This window comes from Vicia villosa, linkage group LG3 (genome assembly GCF_029867415.1).
Source record: "Vicia villosa cultivar HV-30 ecotype Madison, WI linkage group LG3, Vvil1.0, whole genome shotgun sequence".
NCBI classification, from domain to species: domain Eukaryota; kingdom Viridiplantae; phylum Streptophyta; class Magnoliopsida; order Fabales; family Fabaceae; genus Vicia; species Vicia villosa.
The window spans coordinates 57,635,678-57,654,623 of NC_081182.1; the positions used below are offsets into that span (position 1 = coordinate 57,635,678).

Consider the following 18,946-nt stretch of genomic DNA (forward strand, 5'->3'; position numbering starts at 1 on the left):
CAATCATCATCTTCTGATATGAGACTGAAATTGTAAGTGGAATAATTTTCACCTTGAGTATTTCTTCATACACATTTGGATCTTTATTTGACACTGTTCGGTGTTTGATAAGGACTTAAACTCTTTATCATACTCAGAACCAGAACTTTGATAACAATTGAAGGTATGAAGAAAACACAAGGAATGGGGGGTTTGAATTGGTTTTTTCACTCTTTTAATAATTTTCGCTTCTTAACATGATGGTGTTAAGTGCTACTCTCTAAACTATTGCGGAAGCATAAACAAACGAGTAAAGCATAAGAGTGAATAACACACAATATATCATGGTTCACTTGAGAGATTCTCAAGCTAATCTAGTCCACCCTTCCGAGGTGATTTTGCTTTGAACTCAAGGTCTTAATCCACTATAACCAAACTGATTGCAATTGCACGGGCAACCGCCGGTGACTAACAATACAATGCACAAGCAACAATAGGTGACTTACAATCTTGCACGGGCAACCGCCAGTGACTCATAACCAATGAACTGTTCAGTGATCTGAGTTAACAGATATAACATCCATTGACATCTGCACAAGCATTTGCTTGTGACTGACACCCTTGCACAGGCAACCCCTGTGACTAACACCTGCACAAGCAACCACTTGTGACTAACCAACAATGACATGTTCAGTGATCTGATCCACAAATATAACATTGATTAACCACTTTAGACTTCTGACTTTCACTCGGTCTTCAAAGAGGATTTACCACAATGACCGCAGCCACTGTCTTCTCGAGCTTCTGACCTTCACTTGGTTTCTCAAGGAACACTCAATATTCAGTTGATTAAATTTGTGTTTACAGTTAGAGCTTCTACACAAGCAAGAATAAACTCAATTAAGTACATAAGAAGATCCTATTACACACACTAAGAATTTTACATTGTATTGTAGCTTGATGTATGGTATTCATTTCTTCAAGTAGCTTCTTCACAGACAACAACCCAAAGCACTTGAATGTCTTAAGTCTTCTTCTTCATAAGCTTTTGACAACATTGTTGTTCTTGAATTATTAGAAGGAAGAACGTTTGCATCTTGACTCTTCTGAGAGCAGTCTGGACAACAACCCTTGTTCTTATTTCTTCAATTATGATCTCATAGAACAACATTCAAATTATGGATTTGTAATTGAGAGATTATATGATCATCTTCATAATCAAAAACACGATGCAAGAGCCATTGAAGGCAGATGTTCTTGTTGCACTTTTGCTGGTTGATTGTTTGGATATGTTTTAATGATTACAACACCCCCAACATTTTAAAGTAGGTGATATTCTTCTTATATAGCCAAGGAAAAAGAGTCGTTGAATAGTAGCCATTGAGAAGTAGCTGGCTATAGTAAGAGAGTCGTTACACAATGATTTAGAATAGTACTGCTGTAACACCCCAAATCTACCCAACAATTATATTAAAATCAGAGTATAAAAATTTCACAAACAACGCAAGGGATGTCACATTTCAAGTTAGAATACAACATGTACTTTTCTTCAAATTAAGTCAACTCTTAATACCACGCAGCGGAATCATAAAATCATACTTTATTACACTTAAAAACAACTTATAATTATTAATATTCAACTAACAACTTTTTTGAACAACTATAACTTCACAACGTCAACTTTATAATTATTTAATAACTAAATTAGTAATAACAACATAGAACAATCATAACCCCATCCCGAGTGCTACATCTCAGAGCAAGACCCTCTCGACTTATTATACGCAACATAAAGACTTCTTAAGAATGCTTCGAACATCCACAACTAATCTTGAGTACCTGGCTAATCTTGAGTACCTGTCTATTTTCCTAAAATTTTCTAAAAGGGAATGTTAATATACAAAAAAACAAAGAAAAACTCATGGGCCAGAATTGTATGTTGTGGTAAGACCCAATAATCTTAAAACAAAAAAAGGGATAAGTAATGAAAAATTTTTAAAAAAACAAATGGACTGGACCGGGTCGGGTAGTGTGACCCGGATCCAGCCACCAAACACAACTTCGGGTCAATAACCGTAAAAAAACAGAAGAGAGGCAGCGCCTCGTCTCCTCTCTCAATCAAACGAAAAAAATCTTCGTCTCCCTCGCTTCTTTCAGTTCTCCTCTCGCTCAAAATTTTCTGGAAAAAATAACGACAGGCGAGGTCCTCCCTTCACTCCATTGTTTCTCTGCTTCCTTGAAATCTAAATGCTGACATAAAACTCCCTTTCACCCTGTAAGTAACAACTGTTCTTAGTTACTTGTATCGCTGTTTAGAAAACTTGCTATTCTATATTCTTCATTTATATGTTTTTTTGTTCTATAATGTGCAAGGTAGGATTCAGTTGATTTCTTCAGAGGCTGTTTGATTTGTATAAAACCTAATATTTATTTATGGTTTCAATCCTCAAATTCCGTAGAGCCAATTCATATGGTGCTTCGAGACATTGTCATTTTGAGGGGCGTAGTAGGACTTTGGGTGAAAATGAGAAACTATGTAGGGTAGGGCTTTTCTGGGATTTGGATAACAAACCACCCAATTCAATTCCACCTTATGAAGTTGCCAATAAGCTCAGAATTGCTGCAGCTTCCTTCGGTGTTGTTCGCCATATGGTGGCCTATGCAAATAGCCACACCTTTAGCATTGTCCCTCGTGTTGTTCGGGAGAGTCGGAAAGAGAAAGAATTGTTGTATAGTTTGGAGAATAAGGGTGTGATCAAGCGTAATGAGCCTCATCTTTGTCGTGTTTGTGGGAGAAAATTTTATACGAATGAAAAGCTTGTTAACCATTTCAAGCAGCTGCATGAGCGTGAGCACGCAAAAAGGGTGAATCAGATAGAGTCGGCTAGAGGGAGTAGGAAAGTGAAATTGGTGGGGAAGTATTCTATGAAAATGGACAAGTATAAGAAAGCTGCAAGGACTGTTCTTACTCCGAAAGTTGGGTATGGTTTGGCTGATGAGCTTAAACGAGCGGGGTTTTGGGTTCAAACTGTGTTGGATAGGCCGCAAGCTGCAGATGTTGCGCTGCAAAAGCATATGGTGGATATGATGGATCATAGGCGGGTCGAGTGCGTGGTCCTTGTATCAGATGATTCAGATTTTGTTGATGTAATAAAGGAAGCAAAGTTGCGATGTCTCAAGACTGTTGTTATTGGGGATTATAGTAGTGACGGAGTCTTGAAAAGAACGGCTGATACTGCGTTTTCTTGGGAGGAAATTTTGATGGGGAAGGCTAAGAAGGAGGCTATATCGGTTGTGGAAAATTGGAAAGATCGTGATGTATTGAAAAGGTTGGAGTGGACATATAACCTGGATGTCGATAAAAAGAAACTTAACCTGGATGATACAGTTTCTGAAGCATCCGGGGATGATGATATTGAAGATATCTGTAATGAAATTGATAATGACTATAAGGATGACAGAGGTTCTTGGTGGAAATTAGACTCTGACGATAATGATGTTACAAATGGATAACCAAGGGAAAAATCCATCTTATCTGTGAAGCTCACTCGACCTTCCACTTGAAACTAATTTGTTTGCAGAAAAGGCTTGTTTGGTCTTCAAAAAGGGCTTGTTTGGTCTTCAAATTTCTGAGGTACCATTGTAACTTAAAATAATGATTGAGATTTGTAACCGCTTGATTATCTCTTTTGCTTCTCCCAGTCTTAAGCTATGTTGCTTGTTTCAGTTGTTTGTCTTGTTTAGCTCAGTCATTGTGCTGTAACATTCCACTCAGCAACAACCATTTTTACACTTTAATATTAGGAAGGTAGAAGTGAAATATTGTGGCACAATGCTCTCGTTTGTTTATACTTTGCAATCTAATAGAATCTCACTTTCTAGATTTTCAGGGTGTGTTTAGATGAATATTTTGGTGGGCTAAGTCCATATTTCAATGTATATTTAAAGATTCTAGAAAAAATTGAAAGAATAACTTGATAGATAATTATATAGTATTCTGATCTCACTTAATTTATATTTAGAAACATTTTATAGGTTGCTTAATTTTAAAATGAAAAATAAGAATTCTCCTCCAAAATACTCCATCAAAACATAACCTAAAATGTTGTATTCGGAAATATTGTTTTCATTGGCGTCGTCTTTACTAATCTTCGGCTACATTAGTATTGATTTCTGTTTTGATCATTATGCCTCTTTTTTTTGTTGTGGCTGGCATATTCTGAATATTGTTTGAGCGAGAACACAAGAAAGGGAGAGGGAAAATTCTAAATTTTTGTATGACAACGGACTAATTACTACAGGTTCAAGCTATTTTACAGATTCACAAACTTATACAGTGAGAAGATTACAACTGCAAAACCACAAGATGCATGAAGAAAGCTACTGATAGCAACATTGAATGAATGAAGTACATTCAATGCCAACCTACTGCAATTCTTGATAGTTCTATATTATGTTTGGTTTGCTGCTTTCCAAATCAATATTTCAGTCTTTCAACCATGATTTTACAATTTAATTTTTTTTGTGTAAACACTGGTTCCGTATTCAAATGCAAAATTATGCTCAAAAGTGACTTTGTTAGAAGCAATTCGATATTGTTTCTGCCTTCAAGTTAGGATGAAGGAAATCCTACCTAGTGTTATCATGCATAGATATCAATCCTAGGGTCTATTTAATTTGTCTTAACGAAGATCGAACCAAGATTTCTATAGGAGCAAGGCATCACAAGATAAAATAGGTGAACACTTCAGAAGTGGAAGTAGGTAAAAGCCTATAACAATCCATAAACAATCAAACAATTATCACAAGAAAAGTGGGGCGAAAGAATCCAGGGGTGCAAGCAGAATCTAGTGCGCTGCAAAATAGCAATCAAGCACAGAGACCTGTACCGAAGGTCTAAAAATTATCAAATCTTGGCATCCAAGGGTGATGTGAATCAAACAATTAATTGAAAATACAAGAAAATTATTCTAATATATTTTTTGATTTTATCATGCAAAGCAATTTAGAGATCAAAAGGAAATAAACTACCAATATAATATTTTTATCTTTCTATGTGAAACGATTAATCAACCTCATGGCAAGAATTCACACAAGACAATAAGAAATAAAATCGAAACAAGAAATAAAAGAAAACAAAAATGGATAAAATCAGAGGGTGCAAAGTTGGATCAGGCATTATGGTTACCAAGTGCTAAGCCCAACCGAAATAAGTCCAAAAGCAACTTATATATATATATATATATATATATATATATATATATATATATATATATATATATATATATATATATATATATATATATATATATATATATATATATATACTATAACACATTCAGTTTAAGTAGGATTTACGTCTTTTGATTGTGAGATAAACATGAATTAATACTAATAATAAAAATAAGCATACATAAACAAGTTAAACTAATTGCTTAAAAACTCATACCTTTTGAGAGCAATAGGAATCAGGAATAAGGAATTTAGTGTTGAAAATTGAGACTAAGCATGTTGAAAAGCATATATTATATTTGATTGCATATGAAGAGTGATGAGTATTGGTATTGGTGTATTTAGAAATTTCATGAGAGCTTCCTTTTATAGGTGAAGAGGAAGTCTCTAGATAACAATACTTTATTATTTTTACATTACGAAAAGATAAGATACTAATTTCTAACCTTATCTAAAGCACTATTTACTCTAATATGAATAAAACAACTTTACCTAACTTTACTTATTAGTAATGTACATGATAAAAATTGAAAGGGACATGCCCCTTTCATAGCCTTATTATGTATATTTGAATGGTATTTTAAGATTTTCAAGCAAGTTTTTCACCATATATATATATATATATATTGAAAAACATTCCTGAAAATCTTAAAATACCATTCAAATATACATATCCGGAGACACCAAAAAAATTTGGGATATTAATTAATTCGGATATTAACATTCAAAGGCACTCCAACAAAAATTTGGGATATTGATTAATTCGGATATGCATATCCGAATTAATCAAAATTCCAATTTTTTTTAAAAAGATATTCATTTATAATATAATTAAAGTGAGTTATTATTAATAAATAGAAATTGTTATAAATAAGAAATACAGAAATTGAATAAAATTTTAATTTTGTAATAATTTATTTGTCATAAATTATTAAAAAAATATTTTTTAAATGACTACAATATTATGCTTATAATTAATGAAATTATCATGTTAATTTTTTTTTTAATATTATAATTTTGAATTTATATTATTGTGGGATAGTGCAAGCCAGATCTGGTGAGTTTGTTAGCTAAAGCTCTTTCGTGGATGTAACTGTCATAAACTCCTCTATGTATCTCATTTGTTAAATTTTGGGATCCGTCTCTCCTTAGGAATTAGAGTTGTGGTAAGGTCACACTTGTTTTGAAAAAAAATCTTGAAACTAAAGTGTACTCTGCTGCAATATTTTTTATTTTCTTTGCTTCCTAAGTTGGCTCTAGCAACAAGTCATCTTGCAAGTACTTCATGATGAGAATCATCCAATCCAATGCTTTCTTCAATATGACAAACTAGTTTTTATTTTTCTCTTAGAGGGGAGGTCATTTACTAGATCACAGTTTTGTTATTTCTTTGTTTTTTTTGGTGTGGATCGGCTTTGATAACATTCCTGCAGCTATCGAATTTTTATCTTCGGGGAGTACTTTCGATTGAAGAAGTTAAAGTTGCTTGTCAGAGATATTTCCGCTTACAAGTATTTCATCAACTATAGATCTTTTGACTTGTGATAAGTTGAGAATCTCTTTTTGATATTAGTCATTTCACTTCCACGACCCTTTGTTCAAAAGCTAGAAAAGAAACACTCACCACCATATAATACACACTACACATAATGAAATAAATCCTGCATAATTACTCCTAGAATAGATCTAATAAAAAAAAATTCTAAATTTCCTTGACCATAGATGTTTCTCCAAAACAGTGTACTGTTGCCTCTAATTGGGTCATGATGAAATCACCTATTTGGAGCCTTAAAACTGAATATGAAGATTGATACATTACTTTATTTTTGAAATTTTAATGACATTGTAATCATGGAAAATAAGAAACTTTACTTCAATTACTGCCATCACAGTCCCACTAAACCAACCGATGAAGATTAAAATATAAAATCAAGATAAAGACTAGAGATAAAATTGAAAGTGGAAATTCATATGAATTAACAAAGGAAATTACAAAAACAGAATACCTAATGCAATTTGTGTAATCAATTAAAAACAGAAATTATCATCACAGAGTAACATAGAAAACTGAGTAAAAAAATAAACCCTAAGAAACTATAACGAAACACTTGCGTATCCACTAAAGTCTTGATTCTTGAATCATGAAGAAATTCTTTCCACGATCAGCTTGCACAGTCTTGATCACTCTCATCTATTAACAATCAGACTCCATCTTTTCTTCACAAGTATGAAGATCATAACTATCCATACTACGCCATTGATGATTGACGTGATGGTAGATAATAGAAAAACAAATAACACACAGGCAACAGAAGCAGTAACCATAAGCAACAGAGTTACCACTATAAAACTACGACTAACCGGACCACTGTATAAGACTATGTCAAACATGGTGATAAGAAACTGGGAGTGTACAAGGATAAGTAACAATCTCATGGAAAATATGTGATTCGCAACGAAATCAGTCATGCCAAGATTTGGCATGGTCTCCACAGCAACAAATGTCATAAGTACCCAAAATAGGAGAAATATGGTGTCGCGGACTGCCGTAAACATTTTCCGGCCCCTCTCTTCGTTGTCTTGTTGACGAGTCATTGATGTTGTTGAAGAAGAAGCTTGATTTTGATTCTTAGGGTTTGAGAAAGAAGATGCTAGAGAAAGCGGGAATTTCTGTTGGCTATTGAAAACTCTTTCAAATTCGGTATTTAATAGTACTTGTTGTGTAGTTTAGCCCTAGGATTTCTCCTCTTTTTTCACCTTATAGTCAGGGCATCCAAATTCCCTTTTTATAGTTTAATTTTAAAATTTTACTAATTAATACTAATTCTCTCTTTTTTAGTTTTACACTAAATTTGATTTTTTTTAAATTTTTTTTTTAATTCTTTTATCTTAATTATAATTTTAATTATTTTTAGTGTTAATTTTAGAGAATTTCTTCCTAGACTCCTTAAATCTCACGCACCACTGAATTGACAAAATTGCATCCTAAATTCGTAGACGTATCTCCGGAAACACTTTTTTTACACTTGCGTGAAAATATTCCGTAGATGCACATACAGAACACACCGTAGGTACACCTGCAGAATAAATCCAAAATCAGCAAAACAACAGGAAAAAAACATTCATTGATTAAAATCGGCATGATAACAATAAGAAGGAGATTGTGTAGTCGAGTTGTCATTCGATGTAGGCTTCAATTTCTTGGGAGTACCCTTTGTCTCAACCGGTTGAGACGACGGTTTCATGTCGGTTATTTCGGGATATCCAATCTTCCGCAATTGTTCTTTGATGTGGAGTTTTATGTTGTCATCGGCCTTCGAAAACCTCTCTTGTATCGCTTCCAATTTGGAAGTAATGAAGATATTCGATTTTTCTCCTTCGACGCAACCATCATCATCAAAACTAAGTCTTTTCCAATGAGAGATAACTTCGTCCATTGTTATTGGCTCACCTAGTCTCACTTTTTTAGTAATAACACATACACACGGGATACCATACGTTCTAGTAATAGTGAAACCACACTTTACATATCGCAACCCGACAGTTTCACCTCGTTTGGCCTCGTGAAAAATATAGTTTAACCCGGCCCGAGACAGATTGCGGATCAATTGAGAATAAAGAGTGTTGTCCCTAAATCAATGTTCCAACACCGTAATGCTCCGACCAAAAGTGGTTTGTATCTCATTATGTTGGTTTTTGATCATAAGATTTACGGTGTCCCAATCTCGACACAAGTCACCCTTGCTGTTAGCCAACCAATTTTTCAAACTTTCATGTGCCGATTCAACTCTATTGATGGTTGTATTCCCAAGGTGTCTGACATTATTGGTCCATGCACACACAAACTTCTCCTTCACTTTATCAAGAATGGTGCTTTCAACATATTTCAATAAATTCGGATACTTTTCACACACCTTCCGAAATTGAAAGACGAAATCGGCTTATAATTCTTTGTTCGAAGAATTTACAATACGAGTCCATGCATCCGTTATTTGTTCAACAATCACACCGGGCATCACCAATTTTCCACCTTCGGTCGCTACTTGTTTCGCCCCAACCGCGGGTTTAACCTGACTTCTCACATTACATGCTATGTGATATCGACAAAGTAATGTGTTAGAAGAAGGAAATACCTTTTCCACCGCATTCATCAAAGAAGTATCGCGGTCCGTAACAATCGCCTTGGGCATCTCGACTTGTTCCTTCAAAAGTGACCGACACACCTCTAATGCCCACCCAAAATTATCCTTTTTTTCACACTCCAAAATAGTAAAATCAAAGGCGTATGTCTTATCAGTGGATGTGACACCTACCATCTCAAATAACAAAAGTTGATACTTGTTGGTCTTGTAGGTAGAATCAAGAAGGAGCATTATCGAGAAAGTGTTGAACAACTTTATCGAATCCAGATGAGTCCAAAAAATATCTCAGACCGTAACCCCATCGTTGCAAGTTTTATACCGCGACACGTATTTGTTATCATTCAATATCTTCAACAGTTGTTACATCTCACTTCTATCTCCCCTAATCGCCTTATTATTGCGGTACCAGATGTTATACACTTGCCTTATATTTGATGTGTTGTCGGGTTCCTTCCGTTTAACGTGGCAAGTATATTTTCGATTGGACAAGATTCAAGGACATGTCATTAATACATGTATTCTCTTCTAGTTTGATCCGACATACACTAGGATGTCCTTGTAATTTACCGCACATGTCATGGTTATGCAAACCACAAATAACACTAAATCTCCACTTCTTGCTAGCCACCAAGTAACCATGAATTTTAAATGGACACTCGCATTTTCTAGTACCTGTGTCGTCTCTTTTAAACTTCCTTAGAGGAGGATGGTATTTCCCGCTTCTTTCACAAAACATTGTTACGAAAGCGTTTCTTCTTGTCGTACCATTATTCGATCTTCCTATTACCGCACCAAAACCAATGTCAGTTGCATTCCTACGAATTCATGTGAGCATGCTTCCTGATCATCAAACTCTTGCTTGTTATTAAAGTCACCGTCAACATCTACCGCCTTTACGACTACCCCTTCAACATTCGGAGAAACATCGACTGATGGAACTAATTCTCTTGAGATATTATCGGGGTGCACCATACCTTCTTGTTTCGGAGATGTATCTCCGAAAGCATTTTTTTTACGTTGATTTATTTCGTAGATGCATCTACTGAACCTTTTCTTAACTGAAATCCCAAATTAAAATACTTATGTAGATACATTTATGGAAAAATCCAAATTTTAGGGCAAAAATATGCTTCCAGAGGTGTATCTACGAAAACAGAGACATAAATGTAATTACGTCGGGTGCCTAAGAGTATTATTGGGTGGATTGAAATATTCTCTTATATATATATATATATATATATATATATATATATATATATATATATATATATATATATATATATATATATATATATATATATATATATATATATATATATATATATATATATATATATATATATATATCATCAAAATTGTATTCTCAAAGGAAAATGTTGAGTATTCTTAGTGTATTAATTAAAGAATTAAAATAGATAAGTGTCTTAATCAAAAAAATAAATAAATAAGTGTGTTATATAGAAAATAATGTTTTTATCAAATTGACAAGCATATCTCTAGATAGCAAGACTACTTCTTAAACTGTATATGGATCAATATTGTCGATCTAAAAAACAGAGAAACAAAATTGTGAAAATTGACTACTTATGGATTTTACATTAGTGTTGAACTTGGCGTTTGAACCTTATGTGTTGACTCTAATTCCCAGTTAAAGGTGGACTCTAAATGAAGCTTTTTCTTCTAAAATTTTAATACGAGTTCCACGGATACTATGGCATATGACTCATATGAGTTTGAAAGGAGTGTTCTTAGTTGTTGTTTGGAGTATAGTGTGACGTTTCTATAGTAGTACAACATTAATTTCTTTTCTCACTTCTCTCTTTAGGTGATCCAATCTCTTTCTTAACCTATTAAGTACTATCTTGTTGGATATCTTGTTGGATGATTCTACTTCGGCATGGCATTTGTTTCCGGATACTATATTGAAACAAACTTTAGTTTAGGGCTAGTAGAATTTCTTTTAGACCGGTCAAAGATTTAAATGAATAAGACCTAATCCATCTCAAATTCACTCCAATTGATTTAAAATATAAAAACAGTTCACATGTGAAGAGCAAGTTATACAATTTATGATTTTCAATTTTATTAAACTCAGTCTTGAATTTTCAACTGACTTGGGTGTTGGAGTGTTAACCATGCAGGCCCACCGTGTACCATCGTAAAAGAGATCGAAGCCACAATTCCAAATCAACAGTTATCAAACTTTCTTTATTTCGGGTTTCTTCGTGGAAATAGAGCATCCATTTTTATCTCCCAAACGAAACAGTGACACTGTCTGTAAGAAACCAATTGCTAATTCATACAATTTCCACGATTTAAGACCAATTTCTGATTCACCAATTCATGGCCTTCTTAGGTTACCGAATTAGAAATGCATTTAAATTTTGATTCCAACGATCTCCACGAATCACATTCTCTGTTCAGTTTCATCCCTCGCATCTTTCTCAAATCTCATAATCGAGAGCACTCAGAAGTGAACACGGAGATCCGCCGCAACCAATTCAGTTAGTCACTATTTTCGTCGAAATATCTCTCCATCAAGGTCTCCAACTTCATCGAGAAATCTGCATAATAGTGTTGTGCCCCAAAATTTGTCCTTATACTTCTAACAATAACTGGCTTTTGCTTCACATTCATCTGCATCTTCCATTAGGTCATGATACTATACAACCATGTATTTCATGAGATTCTAAGGCATGGGATCAATAAGCTTTCTTGTGATTTTGTTTTCCCTATTCAAAGGAGGAATTAATTTGATCCATAAGCAAAGGTTTGAACTCACATCATCAAGATCATAGTTCTTTGTCAAGCATCATCAAATTACAAAGGCATTCTCTTCAAGTTTCCTCAAGAACATCAAGTGTTTAGGATTTTGATTCATTTGTGATGGTCATGAATAAGGGTGTGAATTAATTATCATCACCTTAAGGTACTACTTACCTTGGATTTTGGTAAACAACCGCTAGTCTTCCAAAATTAAAACTTTGGTTACTTACAGGATCGACTAGATTAATCATAGAACATGTGTATAGTTTTTGTTTTGGGTTGTCTTGATACTAAGTTGTTTTGATGGTAATGATAAACTTAAAGATAATGTAAAGACAATATAAAGATTGTTTGTAAAATTAAAAGACAAAGAGTAAGGGAGATAATTCCGACTGGAATGTAAATGGAATAAAGAAAAGAACTTTAATGCAAGTAAATTGACTTAAAAATAAAAATGATGTTTCATACGTACATTTTATCATAAACTCTTTTCTCAAAACACTTAGATACTTGAGTGATTTGAGTATGGTACAATATTGAACACACAAAATCTAATTGCTAAGACCCCTTATTTATACTATTTCGACAGTAACGGTAACAAACAGTCTTTTCTCCAGAGGATGGCACGTTCTCATCTGCATGCGCTTGGTCTTCTATAAGCCTCCACATGTCCCTTTAAGGAATGGATAAGACCAAATTATAGTTATCAATTTATATCGAATTTGTCATAGTCGAACTCCTGTCTGAGTCGTTTCCAAAAAAAAAAACCTTCCAAGTCCTGGTGAGATATTATTTCGCCGACATGAAAATTCTTCTCAACAAATCCAGTCGAAGAACACAACTTGACCTTCTTGTCGAAATTAGCTTGTCCACTTCAAATATTTGCCTAAGTTTCCCCAGGACATCCCACACCTCATGGGGCGTCAAAATTACATCTAACAGGTACCCTCATTATCATTATGCATCTAAAAAAGAAGATTAAGGTTTGTGATTAGTCAAGATATTCAAGATTGTTTGGTTTTGGTCAAAGTCAACTTATGGATGACTTTTTAACCAAAACTTGATCTGAAGGCTTGAGTAGAGGTTCATGTGTTCAAATAATTTCTTTTATTCATAAGTTTGATTCAAATTGATGAAGGTAGCATGTAAAAATGAAGAAAGAAAAGAATTTGGTTCATTTGGAAAAGTCAACAAAAAGCCTAAAAGTCAAAGGTTGACATTAGGATTTCTTGGTCAAAATTGGAGTTTCAAGTCAAAATGTTTATAACATATTCAAAGTAATGTCAAATATCAAGTAGAAGTAAGAAAAATCAAGGGAATGGGTGAAATATGTAAAAGGTGAGAATTTGGAATTTTCACTAAGTCCATAAATGGCATGTAAAATAGGCAACTTTACAAGGTTGGTGTGATTAGCTCAATCCTCCAATTGGGACAAACAAGGTATGCAATTCAATATCTCATTTAATACTTTAACAAGGTGCAAGAATTGGATTAGAAATAAATCAAGAAATGATTGAAAGATCAAGTGAAACATCATGCCTTCAAGTTATTTTTGGAGCACCAAGTTTAAGTCGAAATATCTTGTCATACAAGCATCTTCTCAATGAAGTATTAACATCAAAGTTTCTCAATTCCATGTCCTTTTTCCATTGAATCCAAAACTAACAAAATGGATCTTAGATCATGAAGATAACATGGATCAAAGTCACTATCATGCACTTGTATAATCAATTATCATTTGTTATCAAAACCAAATCAATCTTGATCAAATTTAATTTCTTCACCTACCTGCACTACACACTCACCACACATGATCAATTCACTCCAAATTTGGCCTAAAATAGCCATTGAGAAAAAACTGGATAATATTTTCACCAAAGCTTTGGATGCTAATCAGTTTGAAAAGCTTGGAGGTGAGCTGGAAATCTGCATTATGGAAGAGTTATAGCAATTACAGATATGAAGGAATGCAATGATACTACATCTATCCTCTATTTTTTGAGGTTGCTGAAGCCTACTCAAATTGTTATGGACAAGGAATGGAACAGAAGGTATCTGCAATATATCCACAAGGAATGCAAAAGGCTTATTGATAGGGGAAGGAGGTGGAAGACCACCTAGAGGTGTTCGGATTTGTGTGTTTCCATCAGATTTGTGTGTTTCCAACTGTGTTTGTGTGTGTTCTTTGTTGCTTGATTGTAATATTTATGTGTTTCCACGTGTTTATATTTACTCTATTATTTGTGTCAATTTTTGGCTAAAAAGGGGGAGTAAAGTGTTGGTGTATTTTGATTGTCTTGATGTTATAACACATGTCCTGACATCCTGGTTGGCATACATCTTGAATGTGCTACTGCTAAGGGAAGAGTAGTTATTCTACTCCTAAGGGAAGAGTAGCTAGTGTGTTTTTTATTGTCCTGATGTTACAACACATGTCCTAACATGTTGGTTGGCATACATCTTGATTGTGTTACTGCTAAGGAAAGAGTAGTTATTCTACTACTAAGGAAAGAGTAGCTATTGTGGTTGTCTATTGCAACTAATTAAGGGGGTATGATAGATTGTCATGCTGGTTGATTGTTGTTAGGAGTGAATTGATGGTATTTTCACGTGTTAGTATAACTACTTTTTGTTCTAAACTTAGACACATTTTACTAGTTTCATGGGTTTTTCAGTGAGAATTGAGCTTTATAAGTTTAGTTCAAGTTGTGAAGCAAATCGAATCACTTTGGGTATTATGTATGCAGGTTTGAAGCTGAGAAGTAGACTTACAATAACATGAAGAGGAAAGGAAGTTGGAAGAATGGGAAACAAGCCAAGGAGGCAAGTAAGAGCAAGGGCGCGCCACAGGAGTAGGAGGACGCGCCGCGCCAAACCCTCTGTTTTAGTTCGTGCCGCGTGAGTACGTGTCACGCCGCGGGCACGGCGTTACAAGAATATTTCTTATAAGTAGAAGCCCTTGTCGTCATGATGTGTGTGCAATTTTTGGTGAACGAAATTGAGAGAGAAATCTGATTCTACATCAGAGAACAACAATTGAAGGTGGATTCTACACTAATTGAAGAGATTCTTTTAATCAAGATGAATACCTCAATCCAACTTTGTGTGTTCTTCATATCCATGGAGAGATAATCCTCTTGTGTTGAGTTTAAGGTAGTAGTTAACCTGTGGTCGTGCCATACCGTTGATTAAATTCTTGTGAACAATTGTTTGAGTTTATTATCAATAAGAAACCTTGTTTTAATGTTAAATTATTGTTGAATCTTTGATCGAAAGAGAAGGTTCAACCTTTTTCCCTAGGTTGATTCATTGTTTCATTCATAATTTTCAGAGATGGGATTATGAATGAGGTTTCATAATTATCGTGCTTTATTACTTTTATCGATATTGAGATTTTGAGAGACCGAGTTTCTTATCGGTAGAAGATTATCTACCTTGATCTTAGACATAAGCTCAAGTTTGAGGATTAATGGAGATAATGACTCAAATGATGGTTCATTCATGATTTAATTAGTACACTGCATAGAAATAGGTTAATGAACCCTAAAACCTAACATATCTCATTCCTTGTCCACCAATTTTCAGTATCATGGTTTTAATAATTGTTTATGTTTAAGAGTCAATTTAAAATAATACAACAAAACCAACCATTTTCACTCACTTAAAGTAATCCGACTATAGAACGGAAATGATATTAAACCAATCCCTGTGGATAAGATATATAGAAAATATTTACCCAAAAATACTTTCAACAATTGTGCAACTACTGGAACTGAAGACCGGAGATTGAAAGATTGAGGAATGCGTGTATGATATTCTGACATCCTGCTGAATGTGGGGATATTTTGGCATTATGTTTGGTAAAACTAACTTATGGGAACATGTTGAATAAGATGTTCCACGCAACTAATGAAGACATGTCTAGAAAGATGTTCTATGCTGAGTTCATTCGACTTCGCCTTTATTATGCTACAACTGGATCAATTGGAGTTAGTTGATGTACAGGTGCAGAATATTTTGGAATATTATGCAAATCTATGTGGTGCTTGAATTAAGGGATAAGTGATTGTCTCTGATTTTAAGATATTTGATTGATTACTAGATATGGAGAATATTTAGGAATCTAATATTTGATTTCCTACCTTCATGGAAAAGATTGTGGAAGATTTTCTAGAGTGCCCTACAATAATTTGAAGCCTAAATTCAGTCCAGAAGATCATTATATATAGCAAGCATCAGACCTAATATTTTGTTTGAACTTACAATATAGTGTGTTAGGGTTTGTGCAGTCTTGTATATTGTGAGCCACTCCTATATCATATTGATAGAAGAGTTTGGTGTTTTCATCGAGTTGTAAGTTATGTGTTCATCCATAAGCTTTTAAGCATTGGATGACTCTGTTTTAGAAGTGTGTCTTATAATATTTGTAATTGTTATCATGGTTGTGACTAAGGTGAGTCTCATACCTAGGTGAGTCTTAGGTACAAGTTATCACGGGTACTGATTAAGTGAGAAGTTGTAAACAGAGGAGTATAGCTTTGAATTGATAATATTTAGTGGACTTATCCCTAACATGGTAGCCCATAGAGTAGGTATTGTTGATACCGAACTGGATGGACAATTACACGTGCTCTTTATTGTTTCTGCACTACACTTTTATACCTTGTCATTATGTTTGTTTGGAAAATATGGTCTCGACGTCCTTTAGGACATCTGTGATCCGAACGCCAGAATTTCAGTGTAGAATTTGAGAATAGGGATCATTCTTTTTTCCACTGTAAAGTGGCGAAGATCGTTTGGAATGATATAGCTTTTTGGGTTGGTGAACCGTGTAGCAACCTGCCCTAAAAATTAAGATTTTAGAGTCGCCACCTATTCTACCAGGGCGAATAGGAAACCCTACGCAGTTAAGAGATTCGGGTAAGTTATTACATTCGGGTCAAGGGAAGGTGTTAGGCACCCTTAACCCTTTCCTAAGGTTTTAAGTTTAAGGCGGAGGTTTATGGCTAAAAGTGTTAAGGTTTATAACTAAGGAAATGAATAGGGTGAAAAGTGAGATTTGAATTAATTGAGGTTTTGGGGAAGGGGACTCGCCTTATTACCAAGTGCCTACGTACCTCCTTATGGAGGATCAGAGTCTACGTAGTTCGGGGCAGGGCTGCACGCCTTAGATTTAGTATGAGGATGTTTGAAGGTATTTTGAATTACCTTATTGTAGTTTTGAAATTCGCAGTTTGCAAGGTATTTTGAATTACCTTATTGCAGTTTTGAAATTCGTAGTTTGTGAAAAAGAGTTAATGAATTATTACGCGACGTACAATCCTGATTTTTAATATGTTCTATTAATCGCGATGATTAATATGTTTAATCACCATAATTAATAGATTTAATAAAGAATTGCTAATTATTCTAATCGATAGATTCGATTATCACCATTAGCAAATAAATGTATTTTAAATTAGATTATTAGTTATCGTTACTCCTCGTAATCAATAGATTTGATTAAAGTAAATACCGAATTGATAAAAATATGCTAATCATCATAACCAATATAATCGATTAAAACCCTTTAGCAAAATAAGCCTTATTTGAATTTATTATTTAATCAATTAAATAATCGATTATTACCCATCGCGATCAATTAATTTAATCGAAACGAATAATAAATAAAATTTTAACATGATATTATTAATCCAATTTTAAGTTAATTATTAACCTAAATTAAATTATCAATTAATTACCCTAATTAAAAAATATTAACTAATTATTTATTAACTAATTTAAATTAATTACTAAAAACTAATCTTATTAATTAATAAGAATTTTATTATTTTATAGAGAAAAAGGATTTAATTAGTTAAAAAACAATTTATATTAATAAATATAAAAATTTGTAAAAAACCTGGGCGTGTAATCCTATGTAGCATGCCCTTGAGTGTTCATGGCGGGGTCGCAGCTCCTGGGGCGTTGGATTCAGTCTTGATGAGATCTGATGGCGATGGCACGACGGCGTACGATAGAGACGCGCATGCCACATGCACTGAACCTACAAAGCATTAGGAGGAAAAACTATTGAACAAAATCTTTTTGCAAGGAGCAGGGATCGAACCCCTGCCCTTGCGTACCAAGACCCTGAGACTCTCTCCTTCTCCACTACACCACTTTTATTCCGCTGCTTATGTAATCGTTGGTGATTAATATAACATAAACTAAAATTTCAAAAGAAACAACACGCGCCAAAGCTATCGTCTTCCTCCTTGCGAACCCAGATTTTTAGCTACGATTTGTTCCGTAGCAACAACCTTTTACCTACGGATAAAACGTAGCTACAAGACCTGTAAATTTCAAAGTCAATCAATACGTAATGGAAATCAATGGCGCAGGTATAGGACGACTCGGAATCACTTCCTGAACGCATCGTTATAACTCGTTTGGTTAAATTGTGTTTGTACCAAGAACCCCTAATTGGGAGCTCTGAAACCCTAGCCATGGTGGAGTCTTGTACCTGCCCTGAAGACCAAATTAAACTATCCATATAGCTTTCAAATATCACTATGAACACAAATATGTAATCAAATCACATCAAAAACGTATGAATCATGTAAATCGAATTTGAAAAGAAACTAACAAACCATGAACGAACCTCAACGCTTCTGAAGGCCTTGGATGATAGTGACGATTGGAATCGCTTCAGAGAAACTCCAGGAAGGCGTTAGAACCAACAAATCTTCTTGAACCAGCCTCCAATTCCAAAATCGACTTGCTCTTTTTCTTTGATTTTTTAGAGCTTGAACACGATTTTCAGGGCTGCAAAACCTCCTCCTGTA

At 34.3% G+C, this 18,946-nt stretch overlaps 1 protein-coding gene across 5 annotated transcripts; it reads left to right on the plus strand.

Moving 5' to 3' along the window:
- Positions 1–2,078: 2,078 nt before the first annotated feature.
- Positions 2,079–4,824, plus strand: LOC131655836 (uncharacterized). 5 transcript variants are annotated; one of them, XR_009299897.1, is made up of 3 exons: positions 2,079–2,254; positions 2,357–3,613; positions 4,281–4,817. XR_009299897.1 is itself a non-coding variant. In XM_058925643.1 (2 exons), exon 2 carries the CDS (start codon positions 2,629–2,631, stop codon positions 3,490–3,492), a length of 864 nt encoding a protein of 287 aa, XP_058781626.1. In that variant the 5' UTR covers positions 2,079–2,254; positions 2,439–2,628; the 3' UTR covers positions 3,493–4,824. The 5 variants fall into 5 exon arrangements, 3 of the variants coding, with proteins under 3 accessions (XP_058781626.1, XP_058781625.1, XP_058781624.1); XR_009299896.1 differs by having other exon boundaries at positions 4,299–4,816; XM_058925643.1 differs by having other exon boundaries at positions 2,439–4,824.
- Positions 4,825–18,946: the final 14,122 nt, after the last annotated feature.

Excerpts from the sequence above, each read along its gene's own strand:
- LOC131655836 (XM_058925642.1), top strand. The coding sequence starts at position 2,413 with ATGGTTTCAATCCTCAAATTCCGTAGAGCCAATTCATATGGTGCTTCG.